Source organism: Phalacrocorax aristotelis, chromosome 3, assembly GCF_949628215.1.
Source record: "Phalacrocorax aristotelis chromosome 3, bGulAri2.1, whole genome shotgun sequence".
NCBI lineage: Eukaryota > Metazoa > Chordata > Aves > Suliformes > Phalacrocoracidae > Phalacrocorax > Phalacrocorax aristotelis.
This window is the reverse complement of record NC_134278.1, coordinates 105,265,724-105,290,174: the sequence shown is the minus strand read 5'-3', so window position 1 is coordinate 105,290,174 and position 24,451 is coordinate 105,265,724. Positions and strand designations below refer to the sequence as shown.

The 24,451-nt window shown below is 41.7% G+C and overlaps 1 protein-coding gene across 3 annotated transcripts in view; it reads left to right on the top strand.

The window, feature by feature from the left end:
- SMYD2 (SET and MYND domain containing 2) overlaps positions 1-20,253 on the top strand; it is a 29,925-nt gene extending 9,672 nt beyond the window's left edge. For 2 of the 3 annotated variants that reach the window (XM_075088909.1, XM_075088908.1), the window contains 10 exons: positions 1,543-1,653; positions 3,233-3,293; positions 5,480-5,604; positions 9,185-9,252; positions 11,049-11,151; positions 13,525-13,635; positions 15,379-15,499; positions 16,296-16,470; positions 17,902-18,010; positions 19,850-20,253. In XM_075088909.1, the coding sequence (XP_074945010.1) occupies positions 1,543-1,653; positions 3,233-3,293; positions 5,480-5,604; positions 9,185-9,252; positions 11,049-11,151; positions 13,525-13,635; positions 15,379-15,499; positions 16,296-16,470; positions 17,902-18,010; positions 19,850-19,930 (1,065 nt within the window). In that variant the 3' untranslated portion in view covers positions 19,931-20,253. The remainder of the gene's footprint in view (positions 1-1,542; positions 1,654-3,232; positions 3,294-5,479; positions 5,605-9,184; positions 9,253-11,048; positions 11,152-13,524; positions 13,636-15,378; positions 15,500-16,295; positions 16,471-17,901; positions 18,011-19,849) is intronic. The other variant, XM_075088907.1, reaches the window with a different exon arrangement.
- The last annotated feature ends 4,198 nt before the right edge of the window (positions 20,254-24,451 follow it).

Below are 24,451 nucleotides of genomic sequence, written 5' to 3'. Positions count from 1 at the left end.
CCACACCCAGGGCAATTAAAATGGCCATTTGCAGTGGAGGAATTTTTTTGTGTATTAACTCTGAAATTAGTGATCTCGGCATTTGGTTCGATCTGCAAAACCTGTAAATAAGTGGACCAGCAAGGGCAGGAGCCACTGGGGGTCCTGATTCAGCTGAATGTTTGAGGTGCCTTGGATTGTCCTATGCGGCCTCCAGCTACAGCTCCCACAAGGCCTGCATCTCCTAGTAGACCTGTGTCATATCTACTGGTCCTGTGTAGATGTTTTAGAGAGCCTAGGGTGTCTCAAATGGCTCTTGCCATCAGTGGATAGGCAGCTGAGGGAAACACTGTGTTTCTTGTGTTCCTGCCACTCAGTCACTCTGATAAGCTATATTGATTTCTCCTCTCTCCCCCCCAAGTTATTTTTAATTTTTTTTTGAGTGGGCTAGCACTGGGTCTGTGATACTGGGTGAATCACAGTAAGGAGAATTAAGAACTCTCTGGAAGCTGCAAAAAGTTTTTAAAATTTTCACTTGCAGTCAATTATAAATTTGTGGGATTTGTTGTAATTTCTTTCCTCTGGTACCTTTTTGCACCAGTTTACATCTGGTCTGAAAACAAAACTTGATGGTCCCTGTACAGGCAGAACACTATAGATCTGTTCTAACACACTGCTATAGGCGTGTGTCGGGGATGAGATATAGAAATAAATGAATGAATTTCTTGAATACAGAAATAAGACTATTTCCATGTTTGAATAAATAAATAAAATGAAATTTGATGCAGCCTGGGGACAGCCCGTGCCAGGCTCTGTGTGCCAGTGCAGAGTGTTAATCTGTAATTCTGTGCTCATCTTGGAAAGTTCCTGTTGCTTTAGAGGGAATCTGTAGCATGCCAAAAGCCAGTGGCTTGTGCTATCACTCCAAGTGTTATTCTATGTTGAGCTGGGAATATGCTATACCTTCTTATCTAAAAGGTGTTTGTCTTTGTTAATGTGTTTTCATTGCCTAGCTGTACTCTTATTTTACAACATTTAAGGAAAAAAATCTGATAATTCTATTCGGTAGGTCTGGATTTGACCTTACATATACCGATTCTTACAGTGATTTTGAATCCATCGACTTCAGACACATTACTCCTGATTACACCAGGGTCATCCCGTAATGAGGGGCCAAGGCATTAAATGGAAATGAACCCAATAAAGCCATCAAGCTCAGACCTACTCTGTCCTCACGTGCTTGATCTGAACAATAAGAACTGGTGATTTATAAATCATGTTGTCTGTTTGCTTCTTCGTCATTTAATTCTTTTTTTTCCATTGAATAAATGAAGATGTTCTGACCTTAACTCATCCCTTGTGAATTTGTTTGAAAAAAGCAGGATAGCTGTACCCCTTAAATGTGACTCAAGCTTTTGTTCAGATTTAGTGAGTGTCATCTTATTTTTTTAAAGGAAACACATTTCTCTTGACCTCTAGGATCTGGCAGGACTTGCTGCATCCTCTTTTTCATCCCTTTATCTTCGTGGCTTTTTTTTTTTAAATATTTTTCTACATTTTCAGAAGGAAGACTGGCCAATGCACAAGCTGGAGTGTTCTGCCATGTGTGCTTTTGGGCAGAACTGGAATCCCTCAGAGACAGTGAGGCTAACAGCAAGGGTCCTTGCCAAACAGGTGAGCAGGAGGCTAGACTTGGGAGGTACGTTCCTACTCTGGGTGCCAGAGAAGACAGGAAAATAAAAATTGACCGACAGTAACTGTCTGCAAAGCACATGCATACTAGTTTCCTGTGTACAGATGAGTGTAATAAGGAGCATGAGCAGCTGAATGAACTGACCGTCAGACCACTGCAGCAGTGCCAGGGCCACTGTAGTCCAGCTGGAGGCTTTTGGGGGAAGATGGCAAAAGGCTAGTGAGGTTTTAAGCTGTGTAGCTGTAACTTATGGTCAAGGTACTCTTGAACAGAGTCTGGAAAAGTTTAGTGGTAGTTTCACAACGTGCATGGTGTTTCAGCCTCTGCTCTGGTAGGTTGGAGCTCTTGGTTGCATGTGTGGACTAGCACCAAGGCCACATTGGTGAAGAGGAAAAAGAATGAGACTTGGTATATATGCTTAAATTCTGCAGAATGCCGCTAGTGTTATATGTCTGCAGACACTGGCATCTTTATGAAGCAGTTCCCTGTTGTACTATTTTTCAGCTATAACTGCGTAGCATTGTGTAGTATATAACTCCCTGTACATTTGTGAGTCAGGAACACCTCTGAGGTATTCAGGTTTAAATGTTTACAATTATTGGAGTTAACTGGTGAAAAACAGATTGAGAGAGAAATCTCAGGCCCTTGGCCTTTGGAGAAAAACGATTTTATTACTAAGGAAATAAGATTGCAATGTCAACCTCCAGTTCACTGTTCCCTAACTATATGGATACTGAGGATAACATGAGTGCTTACAGGGAGGGGACGGGATGGGTTTCATGAGTTTCAAGGTTATTATGATGTGTATCTTTGTAGAGCTCTAAACTCTCTCCACAAAACCAAATCCTCTTTGAAGCATATTTGTGTGATTGAGGTCTGCTTATATGACAAGGGCAACCTGGATACTGCATGTAGTGAGGATTTTGGTGGCCTGCTGTGAAGGTAGCTGCATACTTGCTGTGTGTGTAGGTGTGTGTGTGTGTATATGTGTGTGACTTAATTAAGGCATGGTTTAGTGGTAATCCACAAACAAAATCAAATGTTTAATGACAAAAAGACATTGGAATAAATTTTGTGCTTTTATCACTTACAGGGAGGGGGGAGAACCCTACATGTCATATAAAAGCTAAATATGCAAACCAGAGTCCCTGAACCTCAGCTGCTGGGCCACCTGCAAAGCCATGTTTAATGGCCAAGATTACAAAGAAGTGGCCTTAGGCCAACAATGGAGCATTGCTTTTGAACTCTGTCAACAGTCAGTTTATTCACTTTCCTCAAAGCAAAGCCTGTCTCCTGCCTGCTTGCTATTGTTAGCAGCTTTCTGGGTGTCTAGAACAAAGAAATGACATATTTAAAATACTATTCACTTTATGTATATAAATTTGATAGGAGTTAATCTTTGGCTGCCTAATTTCTATGGCTATAGTAAGGGTAGTCAATTTAACTCATTGCAGTTCATCTACTTCTGTAAATTCCGTTCAGTGTGGATTTGGGTTTGTTTTACAGGTAGGAGCCTATTTAAAACATTAAAATATTTTCTGGTTGTTTTTTTCCCCCTAGAAAACTCACCCTGAAAGAACAGAGTCGGAGAAGCTGCTTGCTGTAGAAGAGTTTGAATCACGTAAGTAAAAAAGGCTTGCAGGTAAACAGAGGCAGTTTTCTATATTCATGATTTGCTTTATTCCCTGGCCGCCCTCCATCAAAACCTTTCAGAGCATCCCACTCCTGTTGGAGGAAGGGAATAAACAATGAAAAATGTGGTTCCTTGTTTGTTTTTTTTTTTTTTTGAAAGTGCAGTAGTGCTCTTCTTTCTTTCTTTCTTTTTTTTTGGTCACTTCTGGGGGCTGTGAAACAAGGGTGAAAACCTAGACAGAATTAATTATGTAGCATACATCCATCTCTTTGCTTTTCTGGTACTCTAATGTCTTTTGAGAATTGTAATGTTGTAAAATTAAAATAGCTGGTATTTGTTACCAGGAGGCATAAAATCAGAGACAGCACAGTTGCTTGATGGTGACAGTGACTAAGGGGCTAATTGCAGAACCCTCTGGACTGTGCTTCAGTATCTGTCACTGCCAGTCAATTCTGACATATTATATATGATTGTGTTGAAATTCCATGTCCTAAATGCTCCAAAATAATCCAAGGAAGGAGATGAGGCAATGGCTTGCTTTTAACTGGAAGGCTGCTGTTTACGTCCGGTGAGGCACAGTTAGAAATTGAGCAACTAGGGGACTAGTAACCATCCTGGCATAGTTTTTACTGGTCTGTCATTTCTCTTTCTTGGTGCTGGGAGTAATACACAAGGAGATGATAGGTTTGTATATTCACATTTCTCACTCTGATGGTTTCCAAAACCCTTTATTAAATGCTGAATAAATGCAGTCATTTCTGGAACTTGTGGTAGCAGAGTAACCAAGCATAGCAAGATTACAGTCTTATTTGCTTCCTGGACAAAAGCTCCTGTCACAGCTGTTGGAATAACTAGGGGAAAATGCGTACATTTGCCTAAGGGAAGGATGATTTTTACAGGTAGGTTAGTAGGAATCAGGTTGAGGAGGATGGGTAAGTGCTGAAGTAATTTCTGTATATTCTTCTGCATTGCAGCATGTCCTCAATAATTTATTTATTTGGGAGCTAAAAGGCTGGAATGATTTTCTGTTGCAATGTCCCCCTTGCCCTCTAGAAGCCCATGTTTCGTTTCTGGTTTTGTTACTAAGACCCCCTTGTTCCTTCTGCCTCTTGACTCTCCTCATCTCTTAGCACACTTTTGCCAAGTTCAGCAATTTCCTTACTCTTTGCAACACCCTGCGCAGGAGAGGAAAAGGCACCTGGCTGTCAGTTGGAAGCTTAAAATTTCTCATTTCTGATTTGTCGTAATTCTCATAAAATTGTCCCATTTCATTTTCCTCAGTATTTTTTGTGACTCTCCTGTCATTCACATCTGCTTTTACAAATCATTTCCCACTTCTTCCACTGTTCTTGTAGCCTTTTCTCTTCCTGCATGTTTTTCTTTTCACTGCTATTTTGAGTTGGAGAGGGGAAACTGATGAGTTGCTGGCTGTCTTAGAGCATGAGTGAGCTGGTGACACTGCCACTGTGAGAGAGAGGATTAGGCAAAAACTTTCCAACACTCTGCTCTTGAGGAGAGAGAAGAGATCAGGAGTATATGGTTGATCACCTAGGTTGCTTTGCCATGGACCAGGTTGAAAAAGGTTCAGTGGCCACAACTTTGGCTAGAACCTGTTGTGGGCCTGAGGGTAAATCTCTGAGTAAACCTGAAAGGGAATACACTTCACAGGACATTTCCACTGACGTTCCTGCTGTCTCCTATTATCCTCAGATATCTGCAGATTAAATGCACCTCTGTTGATGGTCACCCTGCAGCCCATGGAGACATGGGCATTCTCAGGTAGCTCTTAAGGTTGTGTTAAACAGCTGAGGATAGCTACCCACAGTTGATAGGCTTCTAGAGAGCCAGGGCTGGCTGGTCTGTTTGGTAGCGTTAACAAATACATTTCAAGTACTGTAACCCTTCTCCCAAGAGGTGAAATTTGTGTCTGATTACCTGCTAATGAAAAGATGTTAGAAAATGCTTTTTAATACTGCATGTTCTTGTAATACACCTGTGGCTTTGATAGAAGCAGCATTACATTTATGGAAGAACAGACACTTCTTGCAGTACTTCCAAGCAGCTGTTCCTTGGGGTGTTTCTGTTCAAGTCTGGGCCTATTTTAACCTAAGTCTAGCTGCAGTTCAGGGGGGAGTGTTCCTGTTACTGAAATTGAATGTATTCTTTGTCCACAGACCTTGACAAACTAGACAATGAAAAGAGAGAGCTGATTCAGAACGACATTGCTGCTCTTCATCACTTCTACTCAAAGCACTTGGAGTACCCTGACAATGCTGCCCTTGTAGTTCTCTTTGCACAAGTAAGTTGGTTAGAACACAGCCTGTTCAGGTGGATGGTAGCTGCAGGATTTTAGCCTTTGCGAAAGGTGAAAAATGTAACAGCAATGGAAATGGGAGCTCTTTGCTTCCCTTAGGGAGAGCTCAGTGTGCTTGATAGAGATCTTTCTTGACTAGAAGTGGCTGGACATGTCCCATTTCAGCAGTGAGGAGAGGGACTCTTGTTTGCAGACTTCCTATGAGGTGCTTCTCAAACACGGAAGAAAAGGGGAAACAGCCTGTATTAGACCGTGGCAAAGTTAGGCTTCTTGAGGGCCAAGCACAGTGCAGCTGTTGTTGGACTTGTGTGGAAGGCTGCTGGTTTGAAACCCTGCAGAGGCAAAACCTTCATTCTGGCTTCAAACTTGTGGAAATCCTTGCTGGTCAGGTCATCATTGTGTTCGACCTTCACAGGGAGTAAACTTCAGAGAAGTAGAAAGAGCAGTCTGAAACTTTTATCTGGTGTGTGGCTTTTAAATGCAGTCAGGTAGTTTGGTCATCTGGAGAGATGAAGGAAAGGCAGGATGTCTTGTTAGATAACTTCTGAAATGTGTCACCTCTTTTTTTCTCACCTGCTTTTCATACACATCTAAATTGAATATATTGTAGTGGATGGAATAACACACCAGTGGAATACTGAAAGATCCATTTTCTTCTTTTCTTCCTGTACTTCAAAACAAGCTAGTTTTAACCTTAAACGTTTAAGTAAAAAGTTTAATTTTTTTTGAGATCGGGGCAGATGTTGACTGCTGTGGTGAAAGCTGATGTGGCAATACCCTGGTTCGTAGGCCTGGGCATCTACCAACAAGGAAGCACGGTTACTATTACCTTAATACAGAGGTGCTGTTACTTTGTAGGGGAATGATTCTTCAGCATGTTTAGCATCTGCTCCTCATCCATTTTGTTGTTTCTAATTATACATTTCCCTTCAACTAAAAGTTTTTTTCTGTTTTGAAGACTTTACATTTGTCAGAGGGATACTTTAAAGGCATGAGTACATCCAGTTTCTGAATATTTTTTGTTAGAGTCTAGCCAGAATCCCCAAAGATTACATTATTTTTGCCATAATGACTTTCACTTCATGTTCCGTCCTGGACCAGCTCCACCAGATCATGGTATTTTAACTGACTTCTGTGAACTGCTGACTCCAGATCTGATATTCTGTCCAGTCTTCTCTGTAGATGTCTAATGTCACCCTTAGGTGTCACCTTAAGCTCATCCTGACCATCAGGCAACTATCTGCCACTGTGGACATTGCAGTTTTTTTGAATTAAAATCTCCAAAGGTCATCTGGATGCTCCTCAGAAGTATTTTACAGGACACAACCTTTTGAGGTGTTAGCTCCAGCATAAATCTTTCTCAAAGATGGGGAGGCATGTCTGTACTTGATACGTACAAACATGTTTCCTAATAATTAGTTAACTTGACTTAAATCCAGTGGTATGGGTATGCTGCTGCTCCTTTGTTTTGCTTCAGCACTTTCTCCAGCCTCATGTTGTCTGCGTTGCTTCTCTATTTGGCATTCTTTCTCCCTGTGATTCAGGGCAATCATTTGGGACTTGGATACCTCTGACTCCTTGCTTGCTGCTTTTTGTGGGCTTTGTCAGATGCTGTTTCTTACGCAGTGCAGCTAAGATGCAATTGGTCCTTTTGAGTGGAGCAAAGATTTTTGTCCAAACCATCCTTGCCTTTCATTGCTCTCTTCCCCAGCTGTTGGTATCATTCTACTCTCTTTTGTCCCTGTGGAACATACCTCTTGAGACTGTTGCTCTTCCTCCTTCGTCTGACCTTGTCATAGTCTTCAAACAGTTTCTCTCTTGTCCTGAGTTCCATCTTTTCCGTGAAGACCTTGCATAATTTTGTGCCCTCCTTTGCATGTTCTCTTTTCCACCATTGGGAACAACTCTGAGTGCTAGTTTTCTCTCTGTTGTCTCTTTATTCCCTCCACATTGCCTTTTTTAGTTGTGTGTTCATCTGGTGAAACCATTGGTATCTCATCCCTTCTAATTCTTCCTTGTGTCATTTCTGGTATGACACATTCAAGAAGTGGGCTGTCTCTGGCTTAGTGGAGGGGAGTTGATGATAACTCACTACATATTTTTAAATATTTCCCCGTGATTCAAAACTGTCAAGCTGTTCTTCATGTCAGCCTTTGTAGCCTTATGTTCTTACTTGCTGTTGATATAATCTTTCCCTTCTATTGTTTTTTGTATTCAGCAATTACATTTTGGTTTTGGTTCAGGTATGCTCATGCATTGGCTAGTGCAGGAGCATGCTCATCTTGAGAGACTTTGGATGCTACCTTGCTAAAAATAGCATGATCAAGCAAAGATACCGGTGAGTGAGTCAGAGAAACAGGACACTTTCCTTAATTGTGAACTCATCCTGAACAGTTTGTACCTGAGGAGTGGCTTTGGGAAGCGTTTGTATATTTCTAAAATGCAATTCGAGCTGCATTCCAGCTTGTGGGGCATATCATTGTTGGTTGTGTTTGGCGTCAACTCTTGACCTTCCAGAATGAATACTTACACTATACTCGACTGACTGTTCCTGTGCCTATTGTAGCTTCAGCTGGACTTGGCCACATGATAGTAGTTGTTTTAGTGCTTTTCTACCACTGCTGCGAACATTTTAATGATTGATGGGAGATGGTGAATGTGGAGAGGGTTCTCTTTACGTTGGCATGTATGTGACTCGTGGTGAAAGTGGAATAAAGTACTTGATTGAGGTGCATTTTGGTCACTTAAAGTCACACAAATTACATGAAACAAAGCTGAAACTCCTGTAAGATTCCCTTGTTTTGTGAGAATGAAAGAGGCAGAAGGTTTTAAAATCTGCTTGAATCTATTCTTTATGAAGGATTTGTGAACAAGCTCTCTTAATCCTGTGTCTGTTTAAATTAGAAATACACTTCCTCTCATACTCTCTCCTTTTTCTGTCTCCTCCTATTCTATGTCTTTATTAGGTTCAAGCCTTTCTCACTGCCTTTTTTGTTCTTTATGTGTGCTTTAGCTGCAGCTGATATGTGCAACCCTTGATGACAGATGTCATTGTGGCAAGTCTCTGTAATGTATGTTCCATTAAAGCTCTGTAGTGCCCCAGCCTGGCTGAGTTTGCGGCTGTTCATTCCTACATTGCTCCTTTTGTGTGTAGTTCTACTTCGGACCTTTACTTGCCATGGCCAAATGAACTCTCTTTGTCCTGTCAGAGTCAGACTTTTTGTTTGCAATGGTCTTGCTTTGTCTGACACCCTTTCTGGCACTCTTTTCAAGCCCTGTTTCTCTTGGTTGGCCTTCCAAGGAGCAATCCCGTAGATGATGTGTCCTGAGCAGGTGTAGGTGTTGGGCTGTCAGTTCTTTAGTGTCCTGCATGTTCCTTTGGATAGGGACCTTATCTTTGCTTCACTTTTTGAGATGTCACGTAGCTCCCTGTGAGTACTGGTGAGGTGGAAAGAAAATGGTAAGCAAATCACTGCAATTGACTTTGAAGTGTGAGAATGTGACATGTGAGTGTGGAGTACTTAGCTGACCAGAAGGTGTCTAGCCTCTTTCTCTTTTTCCTCAGGTTAACTGTAACGGCTTCACAATTGAAGATGAAGAACTCTCTCATTTGGGATCAGCCATATTTCCTGAGTAGGTTGATCTTAATATTTTTAAAAATAAAATCAACTTAGTTAAAACCAAATAAAGGGTTTTGCACATGTATGGACATAGATGTCTACTGAAAGAAATTTAATTAAACACTTAATTTGTCTTGTCTTAACCATCTTTAATTAGCTAATAGAATGCGGCCAATTATTTGCAGCAGGTTTTGTTTGTTTGTTTGTTTTAAATCTGGTAATTCCGGTAAAATTGCACTTGTAATTTGTTCTGAAGCTTAGATTGTGAAATATATGCAGGTTGGTAGGAAGCAATTACTTATTGGCTAGTAGGTTCTGGACGGGAACATCATGTAATGATCAAAGTGAAATGAAAAGGATTGCAGGTGACTTGCTCTATTCACAACTTTCTGTTTTGGCTGGATATAATCTGGTGTTCTCTGAACAACATCCCTTCTACCTTTGTTCCTTTGCAAACAGTAAATCCCTTTCATAACTTCTTTCAGCCTCCTCAGATGTTTTAAAAACTGCAATGCTTTTTGTTGCTATGACAGTGAAAAAAATATGTACAAGCTTCTTAGCTTTACAAATAAACTGCAGATGTTAAGCGTTAACTGCAGTTTGTGGACAGGGGAGCACAGCTCTCTTAAAGAGTGAGGAACACTTCTTTCATTTAAGTCTGTCCTTCCCTCTTAATGTTGTAGTAAAGGAGGATATTTTTTGTCCCTGTTCTTTGCAATCCCCTACTGAAGGTATTATCACTGTCTGCTTAGGTTGACTTCCTTGTGAGGTATTGATTGCTAGTAGGTTATATATGTCAAAGTAATCTGAAACTTACAGATGGCCAATTAAAGCAGGACCTGATTTTGCTCAGTGCTGCATACAGACAGTAGAAGATAGCACTTGCTTCACAGATTCTCCTTCTTCAGGCAGGTCTGTCTGAAGTCCATATCTACAGATTCCATCATCTACAGATTGGAAATTAAGATCCTGAAAAGCCCAGGATCAGAGTCATGGTGGAGAGAGGAGAGTATTAAACCAGGATGCTCTGGAAACATGTCCAGCACCATTCTTTGTTTGTAAATGCTCAGCATGCAAGAGCCAGATCTTTCCTACATAACAGTTATGCCTGTGAGCTACAAAGACTGAAGAAACAATTATTATTTTGGTAGGTTGGAAGAGAGGGAATTTAAATTATACATTTTATCTCCAATAAGCAGCAAATTGCACTTTTTCCAGGCTTGGTAGAAGGGGGAGTACTTTCTCTAGTGGTCCAAGTTTGTGTGTAAGTTGTGTGCTTGTATAACAGAGACACACCTGTTCCCTCTCACTTCCAACATTTGCACAGAAACCAGCTAAAATTTTAACACCGATCTTAAGTTCGATGCAGGAAATTACTTTTGTTTTCCTGTATTTACTTGTTTCCTTTACGTTAAATGTGTTTCTCTTATTTTCTCCTCTGAGGAAAATGATCTGTTTATCATAGGTACCTAAATAAGATGCCGATAGTTAGGCTATGTCAACTCCCCTGTCAGCTGTTCTGTAGCACTGTAAGAATGGGAAAATAGTAACTTGCCTAGTCCTGCAATAATAGGATTTAAAAATTGTAATGATTCATTAGCACAGCCATTCTCCATATCATTAGAATAAATAAGAGTACAACAGACTTTTCCAAGATTACCTTCATGTTAAGCCTCAGAAGGAAAATAGCTTACCGAGAGAGACTGACTCGATCTTTCAGACTTATTTGTTTTGTGAAGTGGTGCTTAACTTTTTGCCTGGTGCTTGTGGTGGTGGTGGGGGAAAAGGTTTACTTTTCTACTTTTACAGTGTTGCATTGATGAACCATAGCTGTTGCCCGAATGTGATTGTAACTTACAAGGGGACCTTGGCTGAAGTCAGAGCTGTTAGGGAGATTGAGCCTGGAGAAGAGGTAAGTGCACTGTGCTTGAATGTACTCTGTACACGTGCGCCCTAAAAGTAGGATCCATTCTGCTTTTCAGGATTCCTTTCAATTAGATTACAATAGTGGGGGAAGGATCTGTTGTTTCTCAGAGAAGTGTAAGATGTTGCTTTGGAAAAATCAGGGTGGCTCTGGAGGACTGAAGTGATTCTCGGAGGCAGTATCCTATTTTGTGCTGAAACAAGGGAAGGGCACCTGCAGCAGCCACTGTGTATCTGCCAGCCTCTGTCTCAGTTTACCCATCTGTAAAATGAGGCTGAGTTTACTGATGTTTGGCTGGTGCTTTGAAATTCCAGGATCAAAGCAAATTATTGCCGCTATAATAGTTCCCAGTATAATAATAATGTATTGAAATTGAAGCCAGAATAAACAAGGTAAATGGGCACAGATAAGTTCTCTAACTTCTGTTTGGACAGAGCATCCAGAAAAAATGGGACTCTGTCATATCACCTCAGCGGTGTTTGCTGGGAAGTCACAGATGAAGAAGAGTGTGTTTCTGGGTGGAGCGAAGCTGAACAACGATGGATAAAATTCTGTGAAATTGAATAAGGCTCTGGGTTTACCCTGAAACTTTCTCAATCAAATAATGAACTTGGCAGGGAGCCTTCAGCAGCAGAGCTGCTTTTGCTTTAAAAAAAAAAAAAAAGAAAAAAGGTGTTAAACAGAGTTGAGGAAGGTGTTCAGATATCTGCAGGGGACGAAGATATGGAACATGGTCTCTGGGGATGGAGTTTACATAGAGGTTCAATAGCTCGTTTTTTAATGTTAATTTAGCAGGCAGGGTTAATGCTCTTCAAAATAAGTTTGGATTTGGTTTTCATAACTCCTACCACTTTCTGAAATATGTGATACCAGTTTTGAAGAAGGGGAGAGAGGTTATTTTTTTGGATTATAGCTGTTCACCATTGTGAACAAAGTGAGTTTAGTTGCTGGAGCCAAGGATGAGTGATGTTCACTCAGGTGAGCAACTTCTTTTTATGCCGTGTACTAATGATGATTTGTCTGTGATGTTGGCAGTCACTGCAAATGCATTGTGGTAATGGACAAGGACTGATCTTGGTTTCAGATTTTACTGTGGAATCCCGGACATGGCAGCATTTTTGGGGAGGGCTTACTGTGAGAGGTAGAAATGTGGAGTATTTACCTTGCATGGCATCTTTTGATTGAATTGTGTCTTGGAAGCTGCATCAGTTCTCCAGGACCTCATGGCTTTTGCGCGTTTGCTTTTCTGACACTTAAGAATTTTATAAATGTGAGCTCGTGGCTTTGCTTGGGCTCTGTGCAGTCTTATGGCCTGTGTCTCCATCTTCAGGTTCAATGTAGCCATTGCATTGCAACATTTTTAAAGTTTTTGCTGTAAATGGAGCTCCTGCATTTTGCATGTTTTGAAAATACGGAAGGGAGGAGAGGAGTGTGAGGGGAAGTGTGAGATCACACAGAGTAAGAACAACAACATGTACTATATGAAATTACATATACATTTGGCTTTAAAGAAGAAAGAAACCTTAAGCGTAAAGACTGAGCAAAAGATTTCAAATAACTATAAATGAGAAAATGGAACTAAAGCTGTTCCTTGGTCTGCAAAATGATCAACTGGGCTGTGCGTATGACATGTTTCTTGGGAGATCTCATTTTAAAAACAAAGCATTAAAGCTAGTTGCAGGGGTTCTTTTCTGAAGGCCATTGAAGTAGAGGAAGACTTAAGAGTAGTGTATGTGAAGTGCCTTTAAAAGTTCAAAAGCAGGTTTTCTTTGCTTTCAAATTTTGCTGCTGAAATAAATCTGATATTCATTCTCCTAGAACTGGAGTGCTGTGCCTCTCTTCTTTTCAGAGATCTAAAGGTCTTGTCCTGAGTTTCTAAAGCTACTAGTGACTGCTGTTGCCCCAATTTCTCTAGGTTTTCAGAAAGAAAAATTTGAGATTTCAACCTCCAAAAAACCAGGCCACTGTAATTTGTCCTAGGCTGGATACCTGAAATCATTATTTTACTTCTGAAAAGTAGGCATCTCTCTGTAGTCTGACAGGAGCCTGAGATTTATGCTGTGATAGCTTCCTTATCCACACCTGAATCTTGCTGTCCTGGGTTTAAGCCAGGGTTATATTTGAGGGAAATTCCATAATGAACAGGAAAGGAAACACTTCTCTGTCAGGTTGCATTCACAAGTGGCAACCTCTGATGCTGCTGAGAGGCTTGGAATGTGAGGGAATAGGCAGCTGATGTGGCTGCAGGGATCCACAAGTTGCATGAATATGTAGTCATTAAACTACATATACCAGAACTGGTAGTGATAAATATGTGTAGTTACACTGCTTTTCACTGACTGCTGTGTTTTTACCATACAGGTATTTACCAGCTATATTGACCTATTGTATCCCACAGAAGACAGAAATGACCGGTTAAGAGACTCGTATTTCTTCAATTGTGATTGCAGGGAGTGCATTATAAAAGAAAAGGTAATAAAATTGGTGTGAGGTACGCTTCTGACTGTCAAGGCACCTACCCAGGTCTTTTAGATGAAATATCTGGTTTAATGGAATTTTGGAAGGGAAGATAATAGAGAGGGGGTATGGCTTTGTTTTTCTGTCTGCAAGACTTTATGATACTCATTCTTTCCACGGTAGTCATGACACATCAGGAGATTTCCTGGTAGATGCCTGTTTAAAGTTGAGCTACAAAGCAAAGATGAAAACTCTGTTAGAAGTAGATAATTATATTGTGTCTATGCTACCTGTCTAAAAGAATTTAGCTCAGAACTTGGGTTTTTTTGTAACTACATGTTTTCTACCAACTCCTGGCAGTGAATCTTGCTTGAGGCATTTCTGGGGTCCTATTTTGGGAGAGAGTCCTGCTGCAGTTCCTGGTTGGGACATCTCAGTCAATTCTAGGTGAATGTTGTAAGACATTGCTGGATGGTTTGAGATCCAGCAGAATCTGTAAAGCAAGCTTTCCTGCAGTGGCACTCTGTCGTTCTTCTCACAGACAGGGTAGTCCTGGGCCACAGCCCCTGTAATGCACAGGCCAGATTTACGGTCATTAGACATCTGGTGCCCTTCAAAGGACAAAGGCAGACATCTATACAGTGTCCCTTAAAACAAGGTGTTTGTTACTTTGAACAACAGCACTTATGGGGGTGGAAAAAGGCACCCAAACCCAGCATGTACTGAAACAACTGTGCCTGTCTTGCTAATTGTTTCCTGATCCTTCAGTGAAGGTCCTAGGAGAGCTGAACTTCATGTGGCTCATCTGTCATTCCAGTCAAGACTGGTCTGGCTGTCATAATCTGATCCTTAAATTCTAGATTATTTTTTCCCCCATTTTCACAAAGGTGTCCTTCTAAGAGCTGCTTTCCAAACTGACCAGGCAACCATCTCTTTCCTCTAAATGGTTTGTCTTTTCTAACTTTTTTTCCAAATAGTACCCAATATTCTTGTTTGAGGCCTTTCTGTAGATACCATAGATGTGTTTTTCCCCACAGTTACCTTGATAATTTTGCCACTGAATTTATTGAAGCAGGATTTCACCTGTGATTTCCAACATCATGCTACTCTTGGAATCACCTGCCACTCAGCCTCCTTCAGCTCCAGAAAGAAAGAGTCCTCTATAGCCCTCTCAGCTGGCAGATGAAATAATAAAGGAAAAAGGAATCTAGCAACAATGTGAGGCTTAAACAGCAAAAGATGTCTCCAGATTGCAGCTGACTCTTCATGAAGTAACAAGTTAGATAGAAAGATAAAAGTGGAGCTGTCCAGCAGAAACAACAAAATATGTGGGAATGTGGTTTTGTCTGTAGATATGAAGGATCCTTTTCTGTATTTAGTATCACCTCATTTTCCACTGAGCTATCACTTGGTGATAGGCCTAAGGTATTTAGGCTTTTCTAGCCTTAAAACGAAATTTGTTTTAATCCCTAATGTCTCAGAAGCAGTGAAATTTCCTATGTGAAACTGCGTTCATCACAAAACAGAAAAGCTCTTGGATCTTTCAAAAGAAAGGGACTCCATGGAAGTAGAGAATGGCAGATGAACTGGAAGGCACAGAGGATTCCAGGATTCCCAGCCAAGGCTTTAGAGAAAAATTCTTTGAAGAGCTTAAGTTCCCATCTGTGTCTTTCTATTAGAGTAAGTTTGTGTAGCAGGTGCACCTTTATTTGTAGGGCTCGGAACCTGCATTTATAACATCCATTGTGTTTCCTTCAGGATAAATTGAAACTGGAAATCCGCAAGCTGAATGATCCTCCATCAGCAGAGGCAGTACGGGACATGATCAAATATGCCAGGAACATGATTGAGGAATTCAGGCGAGCCAAACGCTACAAATATATCCTTTGTCTCACTCTGACTCCACTGGCTTGGTGTGTGACCTAAAAATCTTTGCTGCTGAATTGCTTCATGAGTACCTGCAGGAGAAATACTATGACAATTAGAAGTTTGACATACCGCTGTCCTTTTTGTGCCTGAAGAGTTGGCCCTGGAGACAGGGGGTAGTTTAACCTTGCAGGTGTGGGATTCTGAGACCTGTGTTTGTTCCATCCTGTGTGGCTCTCAGTTCCTAAGGGTGCAGCATACGGCCGTCTCCACACAACAAGCCAGAGACTGGAGCGAGCACAGGTGTGTGCATGTGTTAGTCTACTGTAATATTGCCCGGTTTTGAGAGACTGCATGTGAAGCTGCAGCTATTGCTGATGGTCACAAGCCTACCTGTTGTAACAGTGGTGTGATGCAGACAAAAATTCAAAATTCTTTGGGCCGGAAGCAGACCAGGTTACCTTATGCCTGATTCAGTACCTACTGCGTGGAGAATTTCACTCCCCCTTCTTCTGACACATTGCTGGTGTGGTGGTGATTCAGGAAAGCTGCTTTTTTGTTGTTGTTGCTTTTTAAATCTGAAAGCTAGTTTTGTAGAATATCTGACTAGGAGGAAGAATAATCTCATGAGCGGAATACCTCTCAAAGTAGCCCTGGGGTTGTAGCGTAGATGCTTTGATGCCATTTTGGAAAAAAGAGGGCTTCTCAGAACCATTCTGAACAAGTTTAAGTCAGTTCTTCTTTGGTGTTAGCAGGTAGCTGTCTAATCACAGACCATTCATTTATTGGGTTCCTTGACTTCTTCATACCTCCTAGTGAATTACTGGAGATCTGTGAACTTAGCCTGGACAAGATGGGTGCAGTGTTTGAAGACAGCAATGTTTATATGTTACATATGATGTACCAGGCCATGGGTGTCTGTCTCTACATGCAGGACTGGGAAGGTGCACTGCGTTATGGGCAAAAAATTATCAGACCATACAGGTAAATATGAGACACCTTTTTTTTTTTTTAGTGCTCTAATTCAGTAATCTGAATAATTATGACAAGTTTGGGCAGAGATCGCTTCGCTCGGTACATGTTGTATAAACACGCTACCCGTGATGTCACTATTCAAAAAGGAATGTTTAAATGCTGGGACAGATTTTGTTACTGTCAAAATGTGGCCTGCAATGTGTAGCAGAAGGTGCTTCTGAAATCCATGCTTTGTATTCTCAAAATAAGTTTGTACTACCCTGCATACTGTGCTAGTTCTCTTTAGCTAGATAAATACTGGGTTTTTTAATATCCTAATACTTTTTAGTAAAGCGGAGCTTTGAAGCACATCTGCAGTCAGTATTTTGTATACTTTGTATCCTTTGCATGGAGGCAAAGCCTGCTGTTGCTGTCAACCTCCTGTCCTCTCCTGATCCTTTTTCTCCACAGTAGCGCAGCGGTCATGGTTGCAGGGGAGCAGAGCCCTGTCCCAGGGCTGGGGCTGAGCAGCAGAGGGAGCTGGAGCCAAGCTCAGCTCCTGTGCTCAGAGGCCGTGGGTGCTCTGATGTCCCTGATCAACACTGCCCTAGAGCTGGAGGCTTGGGAGAGCATGCAGGCTGAAGCCCCATGTCGGGCAAGGCAGCACGCAGCCTCTGCAGGAGAAAAGTAATAAACTCTCCGCTAAATTTTTCTGTTTTTACAGTAGTGATCTCGTTCATCACAGCACTAGCCAGTTACACACTGTATCTGGTCCTGCCGTGAATCTCCCGAGCAGATTCTCATCTTGAGATCTGACTTTCTTGCCAGCTGGGGGGAGCGCAAGGAAAGCTCTCCCTTTGGAGCAGATGCCAATGTAAAGTCACAGATCACTTGGCAGAGAGCAGTGATACAAAGAAGGAGCCAGCATTTCCCCCTGGGGGCTCAGTACTATTTATCTTCCCTGGGACTTGCCCAGCGCCTCTGGCTCCGAGCCTGGCATTCCAGGTCAGCTCTGCTGAACCGGACTGTGCTAGCTCAGTGTGTGTGAGGACAGAATGGCATGTGTGCTGTACAGGCTGCCGAGGGCCCCTCACTTTCCATTAAAGACCAACTATTGTGGAAGAGGCAGAGTTACTTCTGCGGGTGCAGGGTGGCTCCAAAAACTCGTAACAATGCAGTCTCTCTCTGTAGCTGGCTAGAGGAAAACTAGTGGCAGAAAGTCATTGCCATGTGACAGCTGTTCAGAGGCATATGGTAGTTTCAGTTCAATTCCCAATTGTCAGGCGTCCCCATCCTAGAAACAATTGGCACTGACTCTTGGCAGCCATGGCAGAGGGGACGAGCGGTGAATGGGCAGGGGCAACGAGAGGCAGCTTCTTACCCCCTGAGAGGGGACGAGGGCTGGGAAGATGCTATGAAACTGCCGGGTTTGATAAAGCAGAATTTCTTTCTCTCTTGCAGTAAACATTATCCTGCCTACTCGCTGAACGTTGCCTCCATGTGGCTGAAATTAGGCAGACTGTATATGGCGCTGGAGAACAGAACGGCTGGAGTTAAAGCCCTGAAAAGTGTATGTATTTCCTGGTTTTGTCAATACTACCAGTTCAGGCATGGGATCATTGAAACACTACATGCTTCTCTGTCAGTGAGCCTGGCTTGGTAGGAAATGCACCATGTGTTAATATATTTGGTTACTGGATTTTTGGCTCAGTTTTTATTTTTCCAAAGATGCAGCGTAAGTCTCGTCTCACATACAAGGGGGCCTTACCTTTTCACGATGGACTGCTCCTGCAGCAGCTGGAGTGAGCATTATGCTTAAACATTGGCTATACATTCTTCACTGAGCTAGAGCTGTACTTGTGCAAATGAAGCAGAGCTCTAACTTCTCCTCACTTGCTAGGTAAGGACAGAAAAAATGCTTGGCTCTTACAAAAGGCACATAGTGTTTCATTGAAGCCTGTGATTTCTATATCCAAGTTAGACTAGGCATGCTTTTGGTGGTTATTTGTTCTGGAACCAACTGATTTTTAAATAGCTGAAGAGAATTCAATGCCTATGGTGATGCTTAAATTGGCAAATACCGCATTTGGTTTTACATTTTTCTTCACCCCTTTTTATAAGTCTGTTCCTTATTCTTTAGGCTTTTTTATTCTTTTTTTATTATTAGGAGTCTGAACCATGTTTCTTGACTTTCTTCTTGTCATGGGACAGAATTTTATTTTAGTTTCTTAAGCATCAGTGACTACTGTAGCATATAATGACCTGGTGTGGAATGTCACAATTTTTTTCCTTCCTTTTTAGGTTCTGGCAAGTTTTTAGCCAGCAATAACAGAGCCATCCAGCCATGGTGAAAGATACTACAACAATATATGCTCTAAAATTTTAACTGTTATCATCTAGTTTAAAACTAGCATAGGCTTTCTTTCACTGTGGTGTTAAAGCTTTGACTAAAACTGGGATTTGTGCCAGTAGGAGCGTAGGATGGGGGGGTTGGGAACTGTAGGTAGATGTGTTGGCATAGTTAACTTCCTAACACAAACATTTTCTAATGACTCACTTCCAAGAGCTGCCTACAGGAACTGCCCAAAGTTATCCCAGCCCCTGATGTTTGGGATTTAGTGGAAAAACAAAGCCATTGTTCTTTGTCAGTTTGCAAGCAGCTCGTCCAGAAGGCACGCCATTCTTCTTTTGGGCAAGAGCAGGAGATCTGTTTGGGGCCACTGCTAGCCTTTTCTCAATTGGAAATCTTGCCTCTGCCCCCACGCTGCAATGCAGGGTGGATAGTGGCAGGCAAGTGCCAGGTCAGTGGGTTTGGCTGCGTGAAACGTTCACTGTTAGGACCAGAGCAGGCCGTAGGTGAAACGGCAGGGAGTCAGGCACAGCAGCGCCTGCCTGAATCTGACAAGATCTCACTTTTGCCTCAGTGGTTGCCTAAGCGATTGGCTCCTCTGAAAAGCATTGGTAGCCCCTGGAACCAGTGAAGGGTTAACAGAATCAAGTCTGAAATGTCTTCACGTAACTTCTGCAATAGGTGGGCTGGTCAGTCTGACAGCAGGAAGGATAAATTGATAGGAACGGAGCTTGCTCTGACACTGGTTAAGTCCTCTGCCAGAATATTACCCACCCCATGTGCAGTTTTGTGTCCTGGAACTGGTTACATTAAAAGTAGTTTTGTCAGGAATATCATTCTGAAAGGTGCTTTGGGATCCCTTAAGATGAAAGATGTATTCTCTGAATGTAAAACCTTTATTACTTAGTTTTGAATTTCATTTTATTTCCTACTGGGTTTATGACTACAAGGGGACAAAAAGTAGCTAGAGGTGTCAGACTGTTTCAAGCCTCTAAAGAGAAAATTTATAGCCTGGTGTTATACGAATCAATTGTGTGAATTTTTTTTTTCTTTTCATAGGCAATTGCTATCATGGAAGTAGCACACGGGAAGGATCATCCATACATTTCAGAGATCAAAAAGGAATTAGAGGACCACTAAGCCTTTGAATCTACGCAATCCTTCAAACCTTTATTTAAAAAGCCTTGTTATGGAAACCTTCAGGAGCGCTTTGAAAAGTGGTAGAGTATGAACACAGTTCTGTCCTATAATTGGGATGACAAACACACTTAGGCCTTGCAAAATGTTCCTAGCTTCCACACATCTACAATTGCCTTGTTTTTTTTATTAAGGACGCATCCATGGTTTCTTAAAGGTTAAGCCTTTTCACAGCTCATGTGCAAAAATGGCCACCTTCCTCTTTATGGATTTTAACGCATATCTTATTTGTGTAAGCTAAATAAAGTAGTCTTGACCCCTCTTGAGTCCACTTGTACACTTACTTACATGAGTGCAGTAGTTTTGTGACATCTACTTTTGCCCAAGTTGTTTCATTTAATCTGACAAATCAATGAGCAGAAGCTGTATTCTTTTTGTTTGGTTTAGTATCCCATTCCTCTTTTCACAGATCATTTTTGTTTGCAGTGGCTTAGCTGAGAGAAAGGGGAAATGAGGGTGATGCACAGGAAGGCCACCACCTTTCCCTCAGCCAGGTGACCTGTAGGCCCATAACTGCTCCTGGCAGGTGGGGATTCATCACTATAAGGGCCCTAGAGCTCAGCATGCATTATACAGAGAATGGTGGCACCTACCTCAGAGCTCGAAGGCTTGCACAAGATGTGAACTGTGCAACTTCTGGCTTTTTAATCCCCTTTACAAGTTAAAGTGAATTTATTCAGAGGAGAGCTCATGTTTCCTTATAGCCATACCTTTGCCTCTAGTGGGTTAAAACCATTCTAATAATTGCTACGGTATTACTTTTACTAGAGGAACAAGAACATTTTCTAAGGAAAAAAATCCAAGCCTTAGCTTTCTCTGCCCAGCGGTAAGATGGGTGTTACTCCCCCCCCCATTTAGATCAGTAGCAAGAGGTTGCTTTTAAGAATGGGGAATGAAGAGGAGGGAGAGTGTGGCTGTGTACTTCCAGCACCAAAGTTGAGATGTTGCACAGTGACCATTCCTTACTGCTTTCACAGCTTAAAAGTATGATGAGAGCGAACACATCACCATTAAGAATGTAATCATATTTTCTTTCTTGTAAGAGCTGCTCTGAAAATAAAACTGCTAGAAAACAAGGGTTTGTCAGCTCATTTTGCTGAAAGCTTTCATCGCTCTCTAGCCAGCAACAATTGCTGGAGTACATAAAACTGCACTAGATCGCATGATTCCAGAAAGCCAAGGCCACTTAACTACAGCCAAGTCAAGGAAGAGGATACCAGCTGACCATTTTTATCCTAACTTGATCTTGTCAAGCAAACCCTTGTCCAGGGAAAGAGCACCTTAATTTCAGAAAGTCTGTCCAGCACCCAGACTACTTCAGCATTAAAGAATCAGATTAGCCCAGCGTGTGCAGCAGTAGGTGCCTTGCCCCTGTGAAAGTTGGATTACTGTTTTACAGAAGGTTCTTCAAACTTCACTGTGGCCCTGGCTGTGCCTAGCAGTGTAGCATGGGGCACCAACGGAAAACACAATAGGGGTAAATACAAAACCTTAAGCTGGGACAGGAAAGAACACAAGCATAGTTTTCCTTGAGAAAAAAAAAAATGGTTTATTGTATACTGTGAATATGAAGGACAGCCTTACCAAAAAACCTTAGTGACTGAAGACATTCTCATATTTGCAAAAGCATATAAGAAACTATTTACACAAAGGCAGTGAAAGGGGTAAAAAAAATTATTGCAGTCAATTAATGCTGAAGAGAACTTTATAAAAAGAGAAAAGAAACAGTGCAAAAATACTGTCAAAAGTAATCAGTTCTATACACAAGATAAAACTGACAGGCATAAGCTTATGTACTGATATGAATAATACATTAGAATATAAAATAGCATGCATAGATTTATTTTTTAAAGGCTTTCAATAGCATAGAATAGTTCTGCCATTCAGCCCTACCAGAAGGGGGCGGGGGAGGCAGGAAGGGCATATAATTGATGTCACCTTTCTCTACAAAATGTGTACATACAATGAGGTTGTGAGATTCAGATCACTGTTTTGTGCTAAACTGTCATGTACAGAATTATAGAACAAATAAAACAGGAACCATTAAAATACTGAAGTAAAACAGGACAGTAAAATCCAGTGACATAAAACTTAAACATGTTATTTCATTTAACACATCCCACACAATTATATATGGGAATATTACAGTCATCTGCATGTGTGAACTTTTTTCCTTTGTAAAATAGCCAAAGAAAGGTAGTTTGCTAACGAGGAAAACATTTTCCATATGGAACAATCTCAACAGGATAAACAGCCTATTAACATTGGCTCTGGCACTGAAGATCTGTTTTCTTTTAAAGAACAAGTAGCAGCAAGAAAATACTTTTCTTTAACATACACAAAAAGGAAGTTTGTAAAGATGTAATGCATAATCAACTTGTGGAACTCACCAACACAGGACACTGTGAAAGGCAGAAGAACAAATGGGTTTTACAGAAAAGGTAATGTGGAAGATGGATCCATGACTAGTTATTAAGGACAGTGAGCAGGATATGACCTTCACCTCAGGAAGCCCCTGAAGAACTGGGTGCCAGGCGTGCTGGGACAGTCTTCTAGATGCATCCATAGTGTCAACTACTAACCACTGTCCAAGACAGGGTGCGACCTCCAGCCTGCCCTGGAAGTATTTTGTAGGAAGCCTTCCTGTTTTACTCCTGCCTGCCTCATCAGGGACCACTGCCTCTGAAATATCTGGAGCTGAGTGTCCAAAACACCGGGTCCTTACCCAGGTGATATGGAAGAGTAAAACTATTAAGCACTATATTCAATTTCAGGGATCAGCTGAAGTATTAGTCTTTCCCTTCCTGTTAAATAGTGCTGGGATGCTTCAGTCAAAGCTGCTGTTTTATCCCTGGCTTCCAGTTTACCCTCCCAAGGCAAAGTCCTGCTGTTGTAGCATGTGGGAAACTCTCAGTGAGGGTGCACACAAAGCGCAGGCATCTGAACTTTAATACACAGGGGAAAAAAACAACTGAAAATGGCCGAGAGGAGCCAAGGCAATTGTAGTGTAAGATACTCTAAAAACACTGACAAAATTTATTTACTTTTAAATATTTATATGATCACTGCTATTTCTGACCCGTGCACTAAGAGCTTTGTTTCACAACCTAACAATAGCTTATGGCTAACACCTCCATCTTCTGCTGTTCACCCAACAGCCCAAGCAGCCAGCTGTTCCCTTCCTCAGGTCACAATCCCTGCAAGCCAAGGCTAGATGCAGCTACACACACCATGTCCTCTGTAAAGACTCAGATGACACCTGTAGTTCCCATAGCACCAGATTCTACAAGAAAACCTCTCCAGAAGGCTAAGAACAAGACAGGGACAATTGCCTTTGGGGTTTTTGACTTGCAACCTTTCTCTTGTTGGCCTCAAACCCCATCTCCAAACTCTATATGACTTTGAGTATACGTCAGCATGTTTATATCTGTTTTTATAGAGGGGTGGACAACTGACATTTTCATGCAATGCTGCCCTGTCAAGGTCAGTTCTGGGTATTTGCTCCTTCGGTATGATGCATCCTTTATTTCATGCAGTGGGTGCCACCCTAGCGCTCTGGCTGTAAAGCATTCTTTTCCCTAAAGACAAGCAGCAAAATTTAACTCTGACTTCTCTCAGTGATGCACGAGAGCAGCTGCAGCAGATATCAGCCATACTGATGCTTCCACTGTCTGAGCACACAGTTCACAAACTGTTAGCGAGACTGACAACGGCTAATTCAGTCGTCATCTCCTCCCAGGAGACCAGTGGGAACTCAGCTGTTGAGAATGCAGCATGGTCAGTAACTGCTGAATTTTCCCCATAGATTTGTGTGCCAAGTATGAGATTGCCCATCAGCATTTATTTTAGAGTCACTTGTGGGCTACGCAGACACAGGAGGTATTGGATCAAAAAATAATGTATTACCTTAAAGTGACCACCTCTATTGAAACACTAAGACTTACTCTTTTCCAACCTATGTTTTGCCATTTGCATTTCTGTCTGTTTACAAGAAAGTAATTAAATAAAGAAAGTGCTCTTGAAATCATGCAAATATTTAACAATATTTGTAGCTGAGGCAACTAATTTAAATAAGTGGAACAGAATGTCCTTCAATGTATTTTTTATAAAGGACTGCATTAGCAAAAGCTTGAATAAGTTCTCACAGATATGTCTCCTGCCAGCTGAAACTAATTCAGGGAAAAGGTGTTTCCAATAAGGCTGAGCATTTAGGGACCCTGTGTACCTATACATTTTTGTGGGATCAAGCTTCATCTTTCCCCAGGTAATCAAGGACAAGTGGTGCCAAAGCAGCCCTGCGGAGGAGCTGGAACAAGAAGGGCCTGACCCCCCTCCAGTGCAGCCTGTGGAGGATGGAAGGAAACAGGACATCCATGGCACTGAGCAGTGTCACAATTCAGCTGTCATCTCTGCCATCCCTGACTGGACAATGTTAGGCATGAAATCCTCAGACAACAACTTTAA